The sequence below is a fragment of the Anser brachyrhynchus genome (assembly GCF_964034855.1).
Source record: "Anser brachyrhynchus genome assembly, chromosome: Z".
Lineage (NCBI taxonomy): Eukaryota > Metazoa > Chordata > Aves > Anseriformes > Anatidae > Anser > Anser brachyrhynchus.
This window is the reverse complement of record NC_137697.1, coordinates 62,093,857-62,117,403: the sequence shown is the minus strand read 5'-3', so window position 1 is coordinate 62,117,403 and position 23,547 is coordinate 62,093,857. Positions and strand designations below refer to the sequence as shown.

At 37.9% G+C, this 23,547-nt stretch overlaps 1 protein-coding gene across 1 annotated transcript in view; it reads left to right on the top strand.

The window, feature by feature from the left end:
* Window positions 1-23,547, top strand: part of HSD17B4 (hydroxysteroid 17-beta dehydrogenase 4) — a 64,583-nt gene that overhangs the window by 5,745 nt on the left and 35,291 nt on the right. The window contains exons 3-14 of the mRNA XM_080573577.1: window positions 800-907; window positions 1,419-1,478; window positions 2,485-2,506; window positions 2,609-2,655; window positions 3,422-3,506; window positions 5,876-6,063; window positions 8,848-8,939; window positions 9,545-9,569; window positions 11,222-11,350; window positions 20,874-20,980; window positions 21,668-21,901; window positions 22,366-22,417. Coding sequence (XP_080429703.1) covers window positions 800-907; window positions 1,419-1,478; window positions 2,485-2,506; window positions 2,609-2,655; window positions 3,422-3,506; window positions 5,876-6,063; window positions 8,848-8,939; window positions 9,545-9,569; window positions 11,222-11,350; window positions 20,874-20,980; window positions 21,668-21,901; window positions 22,366-22,417 — 1,149 coding nt within the window. The remainder of the gene's footprint in view (window positions 1-799; window positions 908-1,418; window positions 1,479-2,484; window positions 2,507-2,608; window positions 2,656-3,421; window positions 3,507-5,875; window positions 6,064-8,847; window positions 8,940-9,544; window positions 9,570-11,221; window positions 11,351-20,873; window positions 20,981-21,667; window positions 21,902-22,365; window positions 22,418-23,547) is intronic.

Here is a 23,547-nt window from a genome sequence, read left to right as displayed (position 1 = left end):
AGCTGGAGTTCACCATAGCAAAAGAAAATCATGTCAATCCATATTAATTTCAGGTTTTTTAAAAATTCGTATTAAACCTGTTGAAATTAATTTTTTTGAAGTTCTTTGACCAAATCTAATGTGTGTGTTTTTTTTTCTTCCTCTAACGAATTCTGTGAAGCTTCGAGACATGTACATGCAGCAATCTATGGTGTTGGTACAGTGCAGCTGCCGTTAATGACGTGTGCCCCATTATGTAGAGCAGTCTGCAAACAAAGCAGCTCTCTGTGTCAGGTGGCCCTCTTGTCCCTACAAAATCAGGATCTGAAGTTCCAGGGCAGCTCTTCTCCCTTTGTTCAGATCTCTTGATCTGTTCTATAGCGAAGTTTACATGTAACGCTTTGGCTACTCTGTTAAACAGGCAGAAGGTCTTCCCAGTCCTGTTTACAGTTCATGCAGTAGCTTTGGCAGTTTGACGCGAGACTGGAATTAATCACCTATAATTGGTATGCAATCTCAATCTCTAAAATACAATGACACAGTTAGAGGCGCAAGGAAAATAAGCTGTGTGCATGGTGGAGAGAAAATACAAAGTTGTTTCACATTATTTTTTTTAATGATAGTGTATATCATACTACTTTTTTTTTAAAACCAATAACATGACCTACTTATCTTCTCTAATCATCTGAAATTATCAGTAGGATCCTGATGCAAGAGGTTTTATTCATATTCCGTAAAACTTCTAGTGTGATAATGAGATAACCAGAGACAAGAAAGTCTGAGATTAACGATCAAAAAATTATTTCTTTGTGATGCACAGTGAATGATCTTGGAGGTGACTTCAAGGGATATGGCAAGAGCTCCTCAGCTGCCGACAAAGTTGTCAATGAAATCAGAGCAAAAGGAGGGAAAGCAGTACCCAATTATGGTATGTTATTCTTCCAGACTACTTTAATGCTTTATCTTTAGCTATAGTGAGCATCTTAAATGGAAAGTTAATAAAGGACTACTGCTAGCTTGCCAATATCATATGAACTAAATAGGTGGGTGGTAAGTTGGAGCAAGAAGGCAGAGATGCTAGAAGCAAGTTCATAAAGGGTTTTCTAATTCATATTCTTCTATTAATAACCTTTTCTTTCATATGCTGTCTTAGTATTGGATTACTGAAGAAGTGTCCAGCTGCAGTTACCAGAGGCAAAATGCAAATGGACTGTTCTTACTTGTTTGGCTTCTTGTTTTTCTTGCAGTGCCAAACACTGCAGCATTTAGACTTACTGACTGGAATTTGCTTTAGACCATATGTAAATGGTGACTAAATTTATTTTATGTTGGGGTTGTACACAATATGTTTTCTTAGCTTTGTGGAGTTAGCTATTAATGTCCTTGAAGTTTAATGTATCCAGTTGGATTTACTTAAATTCATGCTTTTTTTCTTATAGATTCAGTGGAAGATGGTGAAAAGCTTGTGAAGTCAGCACTTGAGGCTTTTGGGAGGATAGGTACAGTTGCTTAATTCTTATTACTTGTTTGCAAGTGCAGCACCATTATAGACAGTGTAGTTAACAAGTGTGTGAAATACGGCATGACAGCAGTTGCTCTGTACTCACAAGCCCTCAATTTCATTAGATTGCGGGGACATGCTGCTTTAAATCTGAATAGGCAGCTTTTCTCTCCTGTTACTTTTTAGCAGAAGTTTAAAGCTTAATATAAGATTCTGCCCTGCAGAATTTTGGTACATATGTAATGTTTAACAATTTTTGTATCAAAGCACAGAGCTCATCAATTATTATAACTAATTGCATAAAATTAAGATAAATAATTGAGCTGGAGAGTTAGGCTCTGACATGTTTGGGAAGCTCTTTTGCATATGTGAAAATCAAAATGCTCAAACACAAAAAAGAAAAACAACAACAAACAGCCATGCATGAGTTGTTTCATCTAACAAGTAAAGGTCCTCTTTTGCATATGATTGCCACTCCTTAACTGTGAAATTTACATAGTTTTTTATGCTTAAATGGGTAATATTATATGTGATCAAAGCCAAGAAGATTCAAATTAAAAATTTGATAAAAGGTTATGGTTCAAGTTTTTAAGTGGCTCTACAACTCTAGTGCTTCCAACTTTTTTGTTTGAGATTATTGCAACAAAGATGGTGGCACGAACTGCATAATCTGCAGTGCAGTGAAATACAAAGCAAGCTGCAAAACAGCAGGATGGCTGCGTCCTGCAAGTATTGTGTTCCCAGGTAGCCATCACTTCCCAGCTTCTTCTTTATCTGGCTTTGTTCTGTCAGTAGGCTGAGACTTGCCTGTACCCAGGTATTTAGTCTTAATTATTGTCCAGTGGTAGAGTTTGCCTAATCAGAACAAGGAGCTATAGTATAGAATAGTAAAATAATGTATGAGTGCAGTGTTATGTTTGTCTATATGTATTTTATAGGACTAGGAGAAAAATGGAAGTAACCTTGTATTTTGTCAGTGTATTTTTTTTTTTTTCTCTTTTCAGATATTGTTATAAACAATGCTGGGTAAGTAAACATGAAAATATTTTCCTGCATGATCGTGGGATGTTACTTTTGAGTAAACACTATTCATCTTCCATTTTGGTTTTCCTGATGATGTTTTTTCAGGATTCTAAGAGACCGTTCCTTTGTTCGGATAAGTGATGAAGATTGGGGTGAGTTGATAAACTTTGAAATTAACTTAATCTGTGAAACATGGAAGGTACATCCCTCCCATTTGTTCAGGCAAGAAAAGAGGGGGAAGGCTGTCTGTGCCAGATCAGAGAATTATCTTTGCCTTGAGAGCTTAGTTATAACATGCTTGTGTTCAGTTGCCATGTGTTCAGCTTGCAAACCAGATCTGTGCTGCAATGCATGGTAGGTGGGTGAATTTCTCAAGGGAAAGAAAGGCCCTAGTTGCCCTTCCTAGTTACGGAATGAAATAGAAAAAAGAGCCATGTGAGAAACACAGTATGGTTTTTGTGAGCAGAATGCATTCCTAGCACCAGCGCTGACTGAATGCTAAATAGGGTTGAAAGACCCAGAACTAAGGACAGAGGAAAGAAAACTGACGTGCCAAGGGACAGAAGAGAGCACGGGCAACCTCCAGTGAGTTGGTAGGTGCTGATAAACTAGTTGAGCAGTCGTCTTTAAAAATTGTATAGCTTTTGTAGGCCTTACTTGACTCTGTTCAAGGGCAGGAGTTTTGGATGCTTGTAAATTCTATACAGATCTCCATCCCAAAAGGAGGAAGGGATGGTCAGTATATGTTCAGACAAACACTTCAAAATGATCTTTAAAAAAGAAAACAGAACAAACCTTTCTAGTCACAGTTTCAGAATGTGAACAGAGTGCGGTTTTTGTCAAGAAGAAACAAATGTTGTATTTCAAATGTGCAGACAAAATCCTGGGTATATTAAATTACAATTAATTTGTTCCTAGATATAATTCATAGAATTCATTTGAGGGGATCATTCCTTGTCACCCGAGCTGCATGGAATCATATGAAAAATCAGAAGTTTGGCAGGTAAAAATTTTAAATTTTTTTTCAGTAAGACATAACAGACTGATGCATGTCTTTATGTTAAAGGAGGAGTTTTGCATCCTTTTCGTTCACTGTCACTGGGGTTAAACAAAAATCAGTCCAGATGTGTAAGCACTTTCAGTTCTGTCCTCCTACCCCATCCACTTTTACAGGTTCTGTCCACGAACATGAAGATATCGCAGTCAGGAGCTGTAGGGTTATAGAAATAACACTTCATTATTACTCACTAGAAATGTGTATTACATGCCTGTTACTGCAAGTCTGAGAGGTTCTTCTGCTCTTTATTCAGATGACAGGTGCATACAGTTCTGCTTGTGGGTCTTAAGGCCTTGTTTTCTTATTTCCCTTTGGGCAAAGGTATTTGACTTAGAAGTTGTGGCAGGTTGCCAGGCCCAGAGAGTGGTGGTGAATGGAGTGAAATCCAGCTGGTGACCAGTCACCAGTGGTGTTCCCCAGGTCCTGCACTTTGGTCACAACAACCCCATGCAGTGCTACAGGCTTGGGGCAGGAAGGCTGACAAAATCTCTGCTTGTATCAGGAACAGTAGCCAGAGGCACCAGGGAGGTGATTAACCCCTTGTATTCTGCTGTGTTGAGGCTGCGCCTCAAGTACTGTGCTCAGGTTTGGGCCCCTCACTACAAGAAGGACATCGAGGCCCTGGAGCGTGTCCAGAGAAGCGCTGCAAAGCTGCTGAAGGGCCTGGAACACAAGTCTTGTGAGGAACAGCTGAGGGAACTGGGGTTGTTTAGTCTGGAGAAGAGGAGGCTCAGGGAAGACCTTATTGCCCTCTACAGCTACCTGAAAGGAAGGTGTGGGGAGCCAGGGGTCAGCCTCTTCTCACAGGTAACTAGTGATAAGACTAGAGGGAATGGCCTCAAGTTGTGCCAGGGGAGGTTCAGGTTGGAAATTAGGAGACATTTCTTCTCAGAAAGAGTAGTCAGGCATTGGAACAGGTTGCCCAGGGAGGTGGTGGAGTCACCGTCCCTGGGGGTGTTCAATGAAAGGTTGGATGTGGTGCTTAGGGACATGGTTTAGTGGGTGACATTGGTGGTAGGGGGATGGTTGGATCAGATGAACTTGGAGGGCTTTTCCAACCTTTATAATTCTATGATTGTATCTGCTAAGTTTGTTTCTGTATGTTGGCTGAAAGGGTGAAGTGACTTCAGATCTTTATTTTTTCTGTTTTTGTTGCATTTATCAAAACACTGATGGGATTATGTTAATCTTAACGGCAGTGCCCACATGCCAAAAACTGTATTAATTTCTTCATCATTCTGTGACCAAACTGGCATTCATTCTCATTCCAGGGAACTAAAGTAGAAAGGTGAGGGAAGAGATCAGCATACAGAATACATGGGAAAAGTCTAGAAGTTGCAACCATTTAGGATGCACTTCTCTGGGCTCCTTTTAGGTATTTGTTCAGGTAACAGTGGTAGTGAGTACTTCTGCGGTGTACGTACAGATGTGTGCCATCTGCAAAATTCCTGTTTGGTATGGATTTTGTAACTTTTTTTGTCTTGCTGATATTGAGCCAGTACTTGTAACATATCTCTTTATTTCACTTAAAAACAGTGGGTTGTTGCCAGTGAGGCAAGTGAAAATAAAAAATGAAATAGATTTTGATCCTAGATATGCAGCGTGCTTTTAGTAGATTCGGACTGAAGGCTTTTAAATGCGGAGGTGTAGACACTTTTTTCTTTTGGGTTCTCTTTTATAAGAAGACATGCAGCACAGTGTTATCTTGCCTCAGAACAGCTATAAACTTCAGTGACTTTAGATCTGTCTTGTGAACAGTTCAGTCATCTCCACAGCCTTAATATTAGGGAACAGCAAAGGGCAAAACTTTGTGATCTTCTTCTTTTGCTTATTTAATGCACATTAGGATTCTTTGAAGTTTTCTGTGAATTCGATAAGAATGCTTTTTTGGATGTTACAAGGTAGATAAAAAGGTGAAGTCATTTTCAATAAAGTTAGTTTTTCTGACTGCTGAAGTCATTTGTTATTAATAAGAATATCGCCATTTGAAGTGCAGTTAGAGCAGGAAAAGAAAATACATTCTTCTACGCCATAATTTTGTCACGAAGTGTATATTCTTGTTTCACAGTATAACTCAGGAAGGCACGTGACATTGTTAGTTTTCTGCTACTATGACAACTCCTCAAGATTTGTCCAATATTTTCCATCTGTCAGACACTGAAAAGGCATCTGGTTATTACCCAAAATAGTGCTTTGATTCTTATTTCCACACTTTCATTTGGTAGAATATGGAAAATATAATGCCAAAGTTGTAAAATACTGTTGTGAAGAATTAAACAACTTGAAGTCATGTAACTTTTTTCTTTTCCCTTAAGGATAATTATGACTTCCTCAGCTGCTGGAATTTATGGAAACTTTGGTCAGGCCAACTACAGTGCTGCAAAACTTGGCCTTTTGGGTCTTTCAAACACAATTGCAATTGAAGGCCGGAAGTACAATATCCACTGCAACACCATTGCTCCTACTGCTGGATCCAGACTGACCCAGACTGTCATGCCACAAGGTGAATTATTTAAGGTGTATGTGTGCAGACATTTTTTTCAGTGGACTGAAGCATAGCTAACTTTCTTATTGGAAAATGCAAATCCTTTGCACTTGAGAAACTGCTAATTCATTATTCTACTGTCTTTTGGTCTGTGGACTGTCAACTGACTTGTTGGTTGTTGTAAGGAATCCTTATTTTCTGCTACAAGATACGAAGCAATTTTTGTAATTTGCAAAAGCAATTTCATGTAGCAAGGCTTTTTAATTACAGTCTCTTCCAAGATCCTCCCTGAGGTAGTCAAAAAGGCTTGTTTGTTCTGTTAGATGTAGAATGATGTATGTGCATAGTGTATCTGCACTTCCAGTATTGTCTGATTTACAAATACCATTTTCACACAACATGTTGTGTGTGTACTCCTTTGTTTCATGATCAGCAGCAGACAATAATGAACTGAGTTACCTAGTGTGTTTTTCTGTATTGCACAGCTAATAATCTTTGAGTACTTGAACAAGTTTTAATAGAGCGTTGCACTGAGAAGTCACTATAGAGTTTGTCATGAGAGACAGCTGTGTGTAAAGTATAAATTTAGGGTAAATAGAGTGACTAATTAGTTTGGCAAATGACCAGAGAATCAAAAAAGAGTCAAAGCAAGAAAACTCTGTAAAAAGAAATTGCTTTCAGTCAGCTTATTTCATCCCCCAGCCCTACTTCTTTTGCCTAGTGACAGGGAAAGTTCAAAGCTAGCAGAATCATTACATTTTTCAGACTGACATACAGCGTAGCAAAGAGTAATATATTTTGTATAGTTATACACAGATTGAATAGATGATTTTGTTTCATTAGTTAAATCCTATGTAAAGCATCCTGCTTTAGGTCTAAATAACCCAAGTGATCAGAAAATCTGACATCTCTGTAGGTTGTTATTGCTGTGGATTTATTACACTTAACCTAAGCATCATATATGTTAAGCCTGCAGCCCAGAGCTCTTGAAGTTTAAAGAGGTTTTCACTAGCTGGAATTCCCTGGGGACTTTTTACATAAAGCGATAAAACTGCCTCCTAATTTTCCTTCTCAGTCATTTTAAGAAGAGTGAGATAATTATGTCCACATAAGATGACTGCAGCTCTGATTGCTTATTCCATACCTGGCTCCCTCTCTCCCTATCCTGTTTTTTGAATACTCTTAAAAGGTTTAGACTCCAGTGCTTCAAAAATATTTTCGTATGTCTTGTAAAATTATCCTTGTAAGCTTAGTCAGTACTTCCCTGTCATCCATTGTTGTGGTTTAACCCGGCTGGCAGCTAAACACCACACAGCCGTTCGCTCACCCTCCCCCCTCCCTCTCTGGGATAGGGGAGAGAAACGGGAAAGTGAAGCCGGTGAGTTGAGATAAAGACAGTTTATTAAGACAGGAATATAATAATATAAGGAATATAATAATAACAATAATAATAATAATAGTGATAATGATAATAGTATTAACAATAATAATGTGTAAGAAAACAAGTGATGCACAATGCAATTGCTCACCACCCGCTGACCGATGCCCAGCCTATCCCCGAGCAGCCGGCCCCCCACCCCGCCCAGCCACCCCTATATATTGTTTAGCACGACATCAGATGGTATGGAATACCCCTTTGGCCAGTTTGGGTCAGCTGTCGTGGGTCTGTCCCCTCCCAGCTCCTGCTGCACCCCCAGCCTGCTCGCTGGCAGGACAGAGTGAGAAGCCGAAAAGTCCTTGGCCTGGTGTAAACACTGCTCTGCAACAATTAAAACATCAGCATGTTATCAGCGCTCTTCTCATCCTAATCCAAAACATAGCACCCTACCAGCTACTATGAGCTACTTAACTCTGTCCTAACTGGAACCAGGACATCCATCCTTAAACGTCTGCAAGCAACTATGCTGTAGTATTACAACAGTTGTGTATGTTCAACTTAGTCTGTTTAGTTTTGTTCTTGCTAGAGTTGTACAAAAGTTTGCATCTTTTTCCTTTTTTAAAAAAACTTTTACCACTTAATTCTGTTTAATAGTGGATTAATAGTGTTAGGGATGACACTTAGTGTTAACTTTTGAAACTAAATGGTGTGTGGCATGAAATTCAATACTTAAGAAAACCCTACAGCTTTTTTTATGCACTTAAAAACCATATTAAATAGAGTTCTGTTTCCTGTTACCTTTGTAGAACTTCTAAAAATAAACTTTTGTTACTTCAGCTTTGCTGTTAAAGAAGTGTGGGTAATGCCAAACTTTTCCAGCTCTTATCTCTGAGAGTATATTTGAAAACACTGGCTGACCTTTAGCTCAGCTACAGTTATGTATCTATTACTGTTGAAAGAAAAATATTCTGTAAGCTGGAAAAGGAAACTAAACAAATTCAATTATGCTTTTCAGAAAGTGTGTAGAATGCATGCTAAGAGCTGTCTAGACAACCAATTTTGGTCTGTGACAATTTCTTCATTTTAAGATTTTCTTCCATGCCAGATGACCATGTAAATCCAAAGAAATCGATTGATACATAAATTTAAAGGGGCTTATATTTCCCAATATATCACTTAGAAAACTTGATATTTACAAACATGATGTTTCTCAGATACTCATCAGCTGCAATTCTTTTCACATTCTTTTATTTATAACTCCATAACAAATAGAAAGGGAAATTGCTCAAGATACATCTCCGTCAGGCTTTTGTCTGTCTGGCTTGCCCTTGTTTCAGGTTGCCAGTAAGACGGAAATTTAGCAAGGTTTGATGAAATCATATCATATTTCTAATTTATGATTTTCCCCGTCAAATTTATTCCAGATCTGATCGATGCTTTCAAGCCAGAGTATGTTGCTCCATTAGTTCTTTGGCTTTGCCACGAGAGCTGTATGGAGAATGGCAGTCTGTTTGAGGTAATTCTTTCTTTTTTTTCTGCTCCTTCCTGCCACCCCCCTTTTTCCCTGTCCCAGCTGTAAACTGGTAATTTGCTTTAGCCTCTGCAGTCTTAACCTTTTTTTTTTTTTTGCTGAAACTGAATTAATATGGGAAAAACCACATACTCGGAGCACAGATAGAAACATTTACCTTGTGGTGCTGTTTGTGACAGATATGTCAGATAACAGCAAAGTTATCAAATTCTGGTGTGTGCTCAGATATACTGATTGATTGTTACAATTCTTATTGTAACATTATGTTTGAAAACACACCAAAGCAACAACTTCAAAAGGAAATTTGTTTTTATAAATCATTCAAACACAGAAATCAACTTGCAGGAAGGATGAATTAGTTATGGAACACATAGGTACTTTCATCATATTGCTAGCTCATAAATTGGATGGAAGATGTTATCATGTTCTTAAAATTTTGTTGCTCACATTCCATTATTAACATTCAATTAGTGGTAGTTCAGAAATTTTTATTATGTTGATTTGGTTCTGAAGTATACTTTTGTTTTCTTGCCTCATGAAAAGTTCACATAGTAATATGGTAAGTGGATGATTTTTCTTCTTCTTGACAGGTGGGAGCTGGATGGATTGGAAAATGTAAGTACATTTTATTGCAAGATGGATTTTGGTTTTTGAATTGACAGCAAAAGTATGCAGACTTTGCAGTTAACCTCTGCTTAAAACATTTTAATTTAGGCACAGAAAATAAGCAAAGATCTAGCATTCTCAGGGAATTGCTTATTTTAAGTACAAGTTACAAATTTTGCTATGCATGGAGGAAGCTGGTAACTTAAGAATGTGTTCTGTATGCTTTGAGCTGATTAGTAGTAATTGGAAATGTGCCTGACTAGTCTTTAATTCTTGGATCAAAAGCTATGGCTGAAGTTAAGAAGAATTTTTTTTTTGGGTCCTAAGTGTACATTTCTGCCTCTTCTTGATTCCTTCCATTTTTCATGGTATAAAAGTAGCACATACTGGCAAACAGGCTGTGTCTTAGATGTTTTTCACCTGTGTTTGTACTGTTGTAAAAATGCTAGTGATACACATTAACAGTTGGAAGTGATTTGTCTTCTAATAACTGGTAGCTATGCCAGGTAAATATTGAGTGACTCTAGTAACTGGCTTAAATATGCAAGTAAAGAAAACTCACAGATAGTTCTGAGTGCTTACCAGATGGAAAACTTAATTTAGTGTGTGAAATGTCTTTCCTAAAGACATTTGTTGACCCTAATACTGACATTATTTTCCTAAACGGTTCAGGGATTTTTCAGTGTACATGAATAGTGTGAGTTGGAAGGGCCATTTAATTCAAGAAGTGCTTTTTCCTTTTTTCAAAATGTGTTTTGTCCACTTGGGGGAAAGAAGAAGAACAAACAAAAAAGTGGATTTTGTATATTTCTCACTAACTGTGGATGTTTTGATGGCAGTGGAATAGCTTTTTCTGTATTAAATAGATTGAAAAAATTGGGGCACCAAACCTCTTGCTGCCCTCCACAAGGAGCTGACTTTTGATGCAGCGAAAAGTCTCTGGCTTCTCCTCATCCCTGATCAAAAGTAAATACCATCCTTTATCATAATAGTGGCTCCTGTTCCTGTCCCTAAAATGAAAGCAGGTTATTAGTGAGGTTTATTCATTGTGTATTGATAACTACAAGCAAAAACAACACGACAGTTTAAGGATTAATTGCAGCCTAGGGAACCTATATCCACCCAGAGCTGATTTCATGTTAGCTTTAACAGTTTCTCTCAAATGGCAGTATTGAAATATGACTGCAGGGACCATTTAGAGATGCTGACTACTGGTATAAACATTCTAACATAGATAACACATCGTTTTCACATTTTCCGTATAGTTTCTGTATAGTCCCTAACTAGCAGTAGCCAAAATCATATCAGAAAAGAATGTCTGTAGGTGCATAGTAGCTACAGCATTTCACTAGACAAAATCTGAAAACTGAAGTAATATTTCCAAAAAAGCAATCTGTTTTTGGCTTTAATGAAATTTACAACTAGTGCTATTACTTTTCTAAATGCTAGTGAAAACCAGTGAGTCCTTTTAGTCCAGCTCTACATTGTATGGGTGAGTTAGATTGGAGTGCATTTAACCTTTCCTCTCTTCCACAGTCTTGAAAGTAGTGGCCTAGATGAAAAGTGCTCTAAAGAAATTAAATGTTCTTTTTGTTTGTTTCTTGCCGTGACAGACAGCTTGAACTCTGTTCAATGTCTCCCATTTCTGTTTTATTAATTAGTGCGCTGGGAGCGATCCTTGGGTGCTATTGTCAGAGGAAAGGATGAGCCAATGACTCCTGAAGCAGTGAGAGATAAGTGGGAGAAAGTCTGTGACTTTGATAATGCCAGCAAACCCAGAAGCATCCAAGGTAAAACAGACTGTAATAATGTAGAAAGTCGGGGCAAAAAAACTTTGAAGAAAATATTTTCTTAACAGACACTTGCTAAAACTTTACTTCTAATAAATAGTCTACAGAACCAATTAGTTCTTTTGTAAATATGTTAATCATTTACTATTTCAGTACAGTTAGATCTTTTAAAGGCAACTTACATGTTTTTATCTGTAGAATTAAGACAGCCATCTTAAGAGTCAGTTTTCTAGTGAGGTGATGTTACCGTCACTGTGTACTGCAGCCAGATTACAGGCAGTGTGTTGTTTGATTAGACACAAATACAGATAGTAGCAGTGTAATAGAGAGGTTATATATTCTTTTTAGTCCTGGGATCTTGGTTTCTGTTAGCCTTTTCCATACCGAAAAGTTCTTCTGGTTAAGAAGTCATTTGGTATAAACAGCAAAGTGCCTTTTTGGACAACGTCAGCCCCTTTGCTAGTGACCAAGATGATTGTGTCTTTGAATGCTTTCTTTCTTTCCCTTTGTTCCTTCCTGATAGTTTTTTTTTTTCCAAAATGACACTTATCTTTCCTGATATCATACTTGCTTCCCTTTCATATTCCAAGCATTGTCTTTCTTGTCTGTCTTATCTGTCTCTAGTTAATAGTTGCCATAGTTTAGTTTGTATGGTTTATTTTTTCTATGACTGCTTACAGAGACTTCTCAAGATGTTATTTACCTTTACTGTTCATTAATATGTTACGTGTGCTTAGTATCCCTGATGGTTTTTTTTATTATTATACAATGTGGTTATCTAGGCCAATAATTGAGTATTTGTCAAATTAGGAAATGACTTTGTATACGTGTATGGGGAGAAAGAGGTATCTGTATGTACAACGCCAATTGAATTTCAGAGATTTTTAGATTGCTAGGAAGCTCAGTAGATGTTTACAATGTTGGTCTTAAAATCTGCTAGGGGATTGTATTAAAACTTTAGGGATATGTTTTCTAGCTGCCTGAAACAAAACCAGAATAGGAGGCGGTCCTTTACCTTGGATCTTGGTGGAGGGATGTAACCAGCAATACACTAGTTCACTCTCAACTTACTGATAGTTTTCACTGATCTTCCTTTGCAGAAGTCCCATTTCCAAGTGTATTTGAGTTTATAAATGTTCTTCCCTCTGTGGAATGGTATTTTTTTTTTTAAAAAAAAGGAATTCCAGCTTTGTCTTCTGATCTGTTTTCCAACCTGTCACATATAATATGTAATTTTTATTAGTTGCAGGCAAAAACAAATGTAGAGAAATAGTTGTGGGTGGGAATTTCTTTTGCTTCAACTTAAGCACTGTATATGATAGACAGCATCTTCCTCTTGATGCTATCTGGAGTTTAAAAAAAAAAAAGGACAAGATTTTGGACTCCTGAAGTAGTTATGCTTACAGTATAACATAACAGGTTTCTGTGTTTTCTTACAATGGTAAACATTGTTAGTCTGAGTCTCCCATGCAGTGTACATGCATTAGCTTCTGTTTTGTTATGAAGTTAGACTAAATACAATATTGTGATTTCACTGACATCAAGCCAGAGGTGCTGCTAGAATGAATGAAATATTTTGTGTTAATTCCATGTATATAAGAATTATCAAAAAGGTAGAGCAAAATGCTGGAGACGTTGTCTGAATAGATTTAATTTTTCAGTTCTATACTAAAAGTTTTTCGTACTGTCAATATTTCAATTTTATTGCTTGAAGGCATTCAAGCCTTAAATAAGGGAAACTAATTAGAGTACTTGCCTTAAAAATGGAATGCTACAATGCCTAGTATCTGCAAGTTAAAACACTCCCAGAAGATTTCATTAATTTAAGTAATTTGCTGGGAAAAGCAATCATGTACTAACCATTATGTGTAATTATAATGAAAAAATACTAATTAGATAAAGTATTTGCCTGTAATATACTGTAAAAATCGAATAATCAGAGATGTTAATCTTGATTCATAATGTGGACATGCTGGCAAGAGCGCTTTCAATCTCATTCATTGCATTTTGCAAAAACTAGGAGCATTATGTGTTTTGGTTTTGTTTCGAAAGATAATATCTACACTTGTAGCAACTATATATACATTACTTGGATTTATTTTTTAACATAGAATTCTCTTTTTTTTTGCAAACAAAGGGTGAAGTCATTCTCTTAAATGAAAGGCTCAGCATGTAATGTATCATGCATCTAGAATCCTTTCTAGCAAAACACTCATTTGGTGTATGTTCCTAATTGTGTATTTCCTAATTGTGTATTTCAGCTGAGGGAGTTTTGCTGGTGGTATACAAATAATGAATGCTAAATGGAAATGCTGTCTCATCTTCCTGTTACAGTAGTGGTCTTTTAAGAAGCAAAATGATTGGATTATTTTCCTTAAAACCAGCTTAAGTAAAAATAGGAACTTCCTTTTCCACCTTTTTTTGAGTTTAAGCACTTCTTCAATTTCTAGAGTTAGTTTGTTCTCTCAGGATGTAAAGTGAATCAAGCTAAAAAACTCTTGTGTACCAGCATACGATTTTTACAGGGCTTGAGCTCTGTAAAACTAATAGGGAATAGCTAATTGTCACTAGACTTAGCAGTTCATTGTTGATTCAGTAGCTCTTTGTTTTTTAGTTTTCATAATAAGGGGCGCAGTAGTAAAGTGAACTTCCTTGGTAGTTAACCAACATCTTTTTCTAGAGCAGCTGCTGATTGTGCAGTGGTCTTTGCCTCCTCTTACCCCAAAAGTTGACATGATGTAACTGACCATGCCTGTCTTTGCACTTTGCTTTTAATGCCTTAAGTGTCTTTGTTTGTTCTTTGTAGCTCTTCTTTAAGCTTTATAGGCTTAATACTTAATGTACTTGGAGAAGTTCTGGCAGTTCCTTTGTACTCCCAAACAGTTTCAGGTACAGTCTTGTTAACTAGCAAAAGATACAATTACTTGCACAATCCCTACATGACGTCTTGCCTTAGGAAGTTGAAGAAATGGAAGATTCAATTTTGCTGTTATGTATTCTTCTACATTTCCTTTACCAGTATGGAAAGGTAACCATCTATTTAATCCAAGGTGAAAATGCCATTGCCTCTGAGGCAGCAGTGAATCTGCAATAACTTGTGTTAGGGATTTTTCCTAATTTAGATGATGTTATTTTCTTAATAATGTTTATACTGAAATCATAGTTTTAGCTTATATTCTACTATTTCAGAACAAGCTAGAAGTCTTTCAAGACAATAAGCAGAGCGTAATCAGAGTCTTAGGATTAGGACACAGAATCAAGTTACAGTGACTTTCTACCTTCCTGTACGTCAGCCAAGCCACTGCAACCAACACTCTTAGGCAGCAAGAATTGCAAAATTGTGACTGGCTTAGCTTGTACTATAAAAGGATTGATCAGTCTCATTTGCAGCTGTCTCTAGCCCGCTGACAAATTTGTCAAGGTAACATGATTCCATGTTTTGAGATACTGAGAGGTCCTGGACCAATGTGCATAAGCAGAAAGACAGAATTAGATGTGATGCAGAAACTTCTGAATGTGTGGTCATGTACAGCCGGTCACAGTTGCATGTTACACTGCGCAGTGTTGTGCTGGTTCCTTCTATTACCTCTCACAGAGCTAGATCTGGTAGCCCTTGCCCCCACAAAGCACTACGTGCTCTCGTGTTCACATAGAATTATAGAATGATAGAATTATCTAGGTTGGGAAAGACCTTCAAGATCATGAAATCCAACCATCAACCTGACCTACTGTGTCCCGTCACTAAACCATATTCCATTATAGCTGTGCCTCTTAAAAACCTTCAGGGATGAGAACTCCACCGCTTGCCTGGGCAGCAAGTTCCAGTGCTTGGCCATTCTCTCCATGAAGAAAATCTTTGAAACGTCCAAACTAAATTTCCCCTTATGTGGCTTGGGACCATTTCCTCACATCCTATCACTTGACACCTGAGAAACGGGAAGCCTCCTTTTGGGTGCTTGTAGTGAGTGATGAGGTCTTACTGTTTTACTGTCCAGACTGAACAGCCTCAGTTCTTTCAGCCACTCCTCATATATCTCATTTTCTTGTCTCTTCACCAGCTTCATTGCCCTTCTCTGTATATGCTTGAGCAACTAAATGTGCTTCTTTTTAGTGTGGGACCCAAAACTGAACACAGTGTTTGAGGTGTGGTCTCACCAGTGCTGTGTACAAGGGGACGGTTGCTTCCCTAGTCCTGCTGGCTGTGCTACTTCTGGTGCAGGCCAGGATGCCCTTGGCTTTTCTGACCACATGGACACGCTGCTGGCTCATGTTCAGCTGGCTGTCAACCAGCACCTCTGGGTCATTTTCTGCTAGGCAACTTTCCCACTCTTTCCCAAGCCAATACCACTGCATGGGGTTGTTACGACCCAAGTGCAGGACCTGGCACTTAGCCTTGTTGGAAGCCATGTGATTGGATTCGTCCAATTGATCCTGCCTACCCAGATCCCTCTGCAGAGCCTTCCTACCCTCAAGCAGATCAACACTCCTGCCCAACTTGGTGTTGCTTGCAAACTTACTGAGGGTGCACTCAGTCCAGTCATCCTGATGACTGATAAAAACGTTAAACAAAACTGTCTCTAAGACTGAGGGCTGCAATACACCACTGGTGACCGGTTGCCAACTGGATTGAACTCCCTTCACTAGGGCTCTTTGGGCCTGACCATTCAGCTTGTTCTTCACCCAGCAAACTCTGCACCTGTCCAAGCCATGAGCAGCCAGATTCTCCAGGGCAATACTGTGGGAAACAGTGTCAAACACTTTACAGGTAGAAAACATCCACAGTTTTTCCCTCATCTGATAAGTGAGTTATCTTGTCATGCAAGGAGATCAGGTTAGTCAAGCAGGACAAGCCTTCCATAAACCCGTGCTGGCTGCATCTGATCACTCAATTGTCCCACGCGTGCTGGATCATGACATTCAAGATGATCTGCTCCATAACCTTCCCTAATGCCAAGGTCAGACTGCCAGTGCTGTTGTTGCCTGGATCCTCCGTCCTGCCCTTCTGGTAGATTGATGTCACATTAGCTAACCTCCAGTCAGCTGGGGCCTCCCTGAATAGCCAGGACTGTTGGTAAATTACTGAAAACGGTGTGGCAATGAATTTTTGTGTTCTCTGCCACCCGTATGAGGCAATTTCTTGGTCGCTCATTTCTTCAATTTCAACCTCTATTGTAAAAATATGAGCCAGTTTCAGTTAAATCTAGATTCTTGTTTTTATGTATATATGAATATTTGATTTTCTTAAAAGCTGCCTAGGTGCAGAAAACAGCTTGAATATTCTCGCTGGATGACTTTTTGTGAGTTTCAAAGGTCATTCTCTGGTATAGAGCAAATGAATGTAAAACACATAGATGTGGATGTATGTATATCTTTGGATGTATATATAAAGAAGTATTTTGCATACAAGAAGGAAACTATTCCAGCTTCAACTTCTGTTTCTGTCATACACATTTGAAAAGATTTTAAACACTGGTTCTTATTCCTCTGTAATTAAGGGTTATGATTCGTAGGCAACTCACTAGAAAGTGAGAGGAATACTTCTGGAAAAAGCTAGGCTTTGCCATAACAATTTTCAACCTTTGCTCTTCAGGTTAATCTTTTCCTGATGTCTGCTAATCATTTGCTCTATAAGAGCAGGTCATGCTGTGGTAGTGGACATTGAAGGTTTCGGAGTTCAGTAATGGAATAACAACTAATAAAATAATTTATGTTAAAAATAGTGATATTAATGAAAAGGTTTCCTGCTTTTTTTTCTGACAAAAGTATTCCTGTCAAACTATTTCTTGAATCTTTAAAGGACCACACTCAGCTTGCCAAGTCATATATTAAAAAGTAGAAATTGAGGTTTCACAAGTAGGTGATGACAATTTCAGACATCCTCACATGTTTAGCTGACTGAAACTTCATGATAATGTACCACTGTGCGCCTCCTTCTTCCCTCTTTTACTTCAGTACACAAAGTGAAGACTACTGAAAACATCTTTAACGGTGTATAAACAACACTTATCAGCGTGTTTGTAATCTTTTCTGGCAAGCTGTTAGCTCATAACAATGTACTTGATCACAACCTTTGTACTTCTTAATGCAATAATCTGATTTACTTTTAAGGTGTAACTCTGCCTAACACAAAGGATCAATATCTGATCAACTGCTAGAATTTCACTGTAAATCTAATGCTATAGGTGCTAGTCCAGCTTATTATTCCAGGCAGCAGAAGGCCAACGAAGGCTGAGATGAATCAGTATGTTGAGTCACATCAATGGCGTGCTACTCTAGCAGTCCCTGAAAGATGAAAGTAATATAGGTGGGCTTCTTGACGGGAGAAGTTGTGTAATATAGTAATTCAGGGGAAAAAAAATATTCCCCCTTAAAAAAAAAAAAGGCAAACAAAAAAGCAAACAAGCTTTCCTTTACTGCCTATGTTTAGCGACGTTCTGTTGGTTTGCTTAAATTTTTCAAGCAGTCCAGAGGGGCGTCTTCTTAAAGGTAGTTTTTGATATTAAAGAATGAGAACTACCATTAAGTATAACATATACTTTCTACTGATACCTCTCTGAAACATAAAGCATAACATTTTTTCTCCCAAAACCTCTCAAAAAACTTGGGCCTAGAGCCATAGGCATATCTCATGCTGTTAATGTCTTTGTCTTTAGAAATAAACTCCGTTGTTCTTGAAAGAACATGTCATCTTAAAAGACAGCTTTTTCCACATATACCTTGAAACTCAGTAAACATCTAACTAAAGGATTCTGGTATGACTAGTTCAAGTACTGTTGCTTGTTACAAATAAAGCAGTAAGGCAGAGTTTAAATAAAAGAAAATAATGGTTTTGAAGGAACCTTTGATGTTAAAGGTTAACCCCAACATATCACCTTAATGTTTACCCAGACACTAACTACTTGACCAACTGAGAATTTGCTCAGTTGTGAATTCACTCACTGTTGTACGTTTTAGAAGAAACACTCTTTGAAAAGGAGATTTTAGTATTCTACACCATGTTTAAATTACCATTTGCTCTAGTACTGTTAGTCTTAGTGTATGTCATTGCGTGGGAAATATATGTTGGTAGTCTTGTTTTGAGATTTCACCATTAAGAGTGGTATGTATGTTGCTGCATGGAAATGGATTGTGGACCTGAAAAGTTGGTGAAATGTTTGGTTTTACTTGGGAATCAAAGCTGTATTTTCCCTTCAGGATTTTAAAGCAATGTAAAAGCCTTTACTCTGTCTATGCAAGAAAGGTAGAAACAGTGTGTTGCTTCACCCAGCAACTCATTATTGCTTTTCCTTCATTTCATGAATGATGAAAGAGAATCCTTGTTAAAGGGTTCTCACAAATTACAGCTCTTATTTTCCACACTTTCACATTACATAAACTTAAGGCCTCACGTCATGTTATGACAGTGCTTGTACCCAAAGTTGTAGCTTATCTTTAGCAGTGATGGAGACAACTGTGTTTGTTTGATAGATGGGTCTTTTTCTTCATGAGATTTGGGCTACAAATAAACCATTATTATGGTTCTGGCAGTGAGTCTGGGAAGCAAGGAATAGCTTACAACATTAAGATTATTTAAGAGGATATTCAGCCAGCAGGGTATTTAGGGTAGTACCACGCAATAGAGTGACTTGATGCTAACCTGACAGACAGTGCAAGTCAATATGAGTACAGGAGTTTTGAAATTCAGGAGAGTAGCTCCAAGGTAAATGTGGTTGAATAATGATTTTGTCTTCATCTGATTTAAACACTTCTCCTATGTGTGTTTCTTACCACTTCTTGACCAACTCTCTACTTCTTTCAAATACAAGAACATTAAATACTGATTTTAGCACACTGAGCTTTGAGCAGCAAGCTACTCTTGATGGTCAGCCTTTACTAGAAATGAGTTCTGTATCTCATCCATGCATCATCTTTTTTGTAATCTTGGGATTACAGAAGGTCCAAGCCTCGGTTCCTCAGCTTGAGTGTGTGGGTTTTTCTGTGTACTGTGATTTATGAAAGAGAGTAGCCATCAGGAGATGTTACTTGTATAGCAAATAATTTTAAAGGTAAGAGAAGCAGTACTAATTTTCAGATACTCCCTGCTGAAACAGTTGAAAAAACAATGCTCAGTATCTTCTCCTTAATACTGTTGTTCAGGGAGTTACAACAAAAGTATTTACTGATATTCCTCTTGGCTTGAACAGTGGTGGTGTTTCAGGCACTGGAATTAAGTAGGTGTCGTAGTTGATTACTTGAAGCTGATGGAGCAAGTTGTCCTGGTCTTAGTTGGGACAGAGTTAGTTTTCATCATAGAGGCTCATATGTTGCTGTGTTTTGGATTTTTAAGAAATCAGTGATGATAACACACAAATATTTTGTTTTTTGTTGAGCAGTGGTAGCACAGAAAAACTTTTCTGCTTCTCTTGTTGCCCTGCCAATGAGGAGGCAGGGGTTGCACCAGGAGATGGGAGGGGACACAGCCAGGACAGCTGGCCCAGGCTGGCTAAAGGGATGTTCTATGTCAAATGAGGTTATGCTCAGCAATAAAAGCTGGGGGGAGAGGAGGAGAGAAGGTTGTTCAGAGGGATGGCATTTTCTTCCCAAGTAACCATTGCTGAATGGGTGCTTGCCATGGGAAGCAGTGAATTAATCAGTTATTTTGCTTTGCTGGCACGTGCAGTTTTTGTTTTATCTAGTGAACTGTCTTTATCTCAGCCAATGAATTCTTATACTTTTACCTTTCTGATTCTCTCCTGTTCCACTGTTGGGGGAGTGAACGAGCAGCTAGCTGTGTGATACTTAGCTGCCTGCCAAAGTTAAACCACAACACAGTTATAGAGACCACTTAGCAGCTATTACATAGATGCCTGTAAGGAAGCAGCATTATGCTCAGTTTGCACAGGTTTACTTACTGTGTTTAAAAATAAATTGAGAAGCTATATCTCATTTCTGGGCTATATCTCAGTTCTGGTCTCCCTGGTACAAAAAAGACAGGGGTCTCCTGGAAAGAGTCCAGCGCAGGGCCACAAAGATGATACAGGGCCTGGAGCATCTTCCCTGTGAAGAAAGGCTGAGAGACCTGGGTCTGTTCAGCCTGGAGAAAAGAAGACTGAGAGGGGATCTCATCAATGTGTATAAATACCTGAGGTGTGGGAGACAGAGGGATTTGGCCAACCTTTTTTCAGTGGTTTGTGGGGACAGGACAAGGGGTAATGGCCATAAGATAGAGCACAGGAAGTTCCGCACCAACATGAGGAAGAACTTCTTCACGGTGAGGGTGACGGAGCACTGGAACAGGCTGCCCAGGGAGGTTGTGGAGTCTCCCTCTCTGGAGATATTCAAGGCCCGTCTGGACGCCTACCTGGGCAACCTGCTGTAAGGAACCTGCTTTGGCAGGGGGGTTGGACCCGATGATCTTTCGAGGTCCCTTCCAACCCCTACAATTCTGTGATTCTGTGATTTGCTGGCACATTTGTTTTCTGTCTAATTGGAGTGTCTTATTTACAGCTATTTTCATGTAATATTTTTCAATTGCTCTTTCTAGAGTCCATAAGTGTATTGAATGATGCTCTAAGTCAGATAGAGTCTCAAGGGAGCATATCTATGAATTCCACAAGCTCTGGATCAGTGGTCTCTTCATCTCTTGATACAGTGAGTACCTCTGTCTAACAGACACACTCAAAGCTAGCTGAACACTTTGAGCATAGATACTTGTTCTGATGGCGATTAACTTCTACTCTGGCTTGCTGTCTGCAGAAAGAGGGTAGTAACCTCTGAGGAAAAGAAGCTAAATAAAAAAAACTTATCCAGACTCCAGTCTTCATTTTTCTTACTGTTGATGGAAAAACTTGAGGTTAAATAGACCGAATAATGTAGAATACAAGCGCTTGTAAATTCTGTAAGCCTTTTTAGCTAGGTATTGTTCAGAAGAGGAAGCGAAGGACACATACAATGCGTTTTTGCTGTCTCCTTTTTAAAATATACCTAATTTTCCCTCTTTTCAATTTTATTACAGTATTAACTATTTCATTCATGGTTTGTTCTAGAAAAACTCTTACACGTTACCGGGAGCAGAGACATATAAAGTTATGCCATTTACTCTTGAAGTAAATTGCTAGCAGCAAGATAAAATGCATTACTATATTTGTTGCAGTACAAGCAACCTTAATCTAACGTATTACTGTATTTTTATTTCTCATGCTTCACATTTACATGCAACTATACTTAGAAAAAAAAAGTAAAAACATGAATTTTGTTTGATATGAGAATTATAGAAAGAATGCAAGTGCAGTGTTAAATACTATGAAGTTTTATTTTACACTAATCTCTAATTTTCAGACCAACATTGTTGGCCGGGAATTGACTACCAAGGTGTATACATACACTCACTTAGAGCCTATTCTATATGCTCTTGGTGTGGGAATGTCAACTAAGGATCCAGATCACCTGAAATTTCTCTTTGAAGGAAGTGAAGAGTTCTGTTGCTTACCTAGCTTTGGAGTAATTCCTGCTCAGACTTCAATGTTTGATGGTATTCCTTCTCTTCCAGGACTAAATATTGATCTTGCAAAGGTATGGATGAGCTAAGTATCTAATTTTGTTTGTCTTCTGTGTAACTATAAAATTGCTTTAATTAGTACATTTATAATATTAATAGGTGCCCTCAATTTTAGAAAAGGAAAATTTGGTGTTTATATTCTTGCATTCTAAGAAATTATTTATTTCACTTATACAAACTGTATCTTCATAAGATGATACGAATTATGAGTTTTGTGTTAAATTGTAGTTTGTGCCTACTGTGTTTTTATTAAAGTCCCAAAAGCTTAAATCTTGCTTTGAAGGTACTTGCTTTGAAAATACTTTGTTCAAGGTAAAGTTGGGGAAAACAAACAAACAAAAGAAACCTGCACACTTCTTGTTTTTTGTTTATTCTGAATACTTTCTAAAATATCTGCATATTTCCTTGCCATTGTGATTGTGCGCAGTGGGGGGCAACTGAATACATTGTTGTTATAGTGTTGCCTGTCTCTACATAGATGCTGCATGGTGAGCAATATCTGGAACTGTATAAACCGTTACCAACCTCAGGTCAGTCCTTTTATATTGCTGATTTGCTTGTCACTATGACAACACTTCTTGTAGCCACATCATAAATGCAAATATGGAAGGTCTGCTTCCAATTGTATTTTTTTTTAATATTCTTTTTACAAGGAGTGAGGGAGAAGAGAGGCAACCTGTTGCGCTGTTGAAGGAATTCTGAAACGCTGTGTTTATGGGGTTCAGTGGTGCTGTTCTATTGTATATTTAGTAAACTTGTGCCTAATCTGAAATAATAAAAGCAAGTACCTATGATTTTTTGGTTCATTTGTTTTTTCTGTAGTTGGCCTGAAAAGAAATGAGCCAATTATTAAGAAAATACATAACATGTAGGTATATTACACATAAAATTTGGTATCAACTAGCAGAAATTGTAATTATTTCTGTGAGGTTGTATCATAGTACTTTTGGGATGTTTACCAGCAAATTCTTTGGCAGCGTTCATCCTTGTGCCTCTAAGAGAAATAGATTTAAACTGTATCTGTAAGGGAGTAAAGAACATCTTTATGAGGAGTCTAAAAGACATTTACATTTCTTACTGTCAAATTAAGGTATTAGTTACAGCGATCTGTAAAACGTGTTTTTTAAAACAGTATTTTCCCCGATTACAGCACTTGAGAGATGCTCGTTAGATTCATTCAGGATACACATGCATGTGTCTGGGTTTCCTCATTAGTTGTTTTCAGAAGTAATTTTTTTCAGATTATAGAAGGAAAGAAATCTTAAAAGCAATGGATTAATAGCATATCTTATAGAAACAAAATAAGGTGTGTGAAAGTTTTATTAATTTCAAAGAAGGGTGATAATTGTTAATGGATTATCAGGACTCATAAACCTGGTTATTTTTCCATTCCATAGGCTGATCATGTAAGTATGTATGGTAACATCTGTCTAGAGCAGTAGTTTCTTTAAAGGCAAACTTCATAAATGTACAGACCCAGGCCCTGAGTTGAGCTGCTGTTCTGTAAAACTGTAGTTGTCTCAGCCCTCTTGAAATCTGTGGACAAACCATATGTGGTAGAATCTGTTTTGGACTTAGTGATGTGTTTATATTTGAAGCGTTATTTGTGTTTAGCTCTGCATACATAAAAAATTGCAAGATTTAAAGGAAAAAAACACGC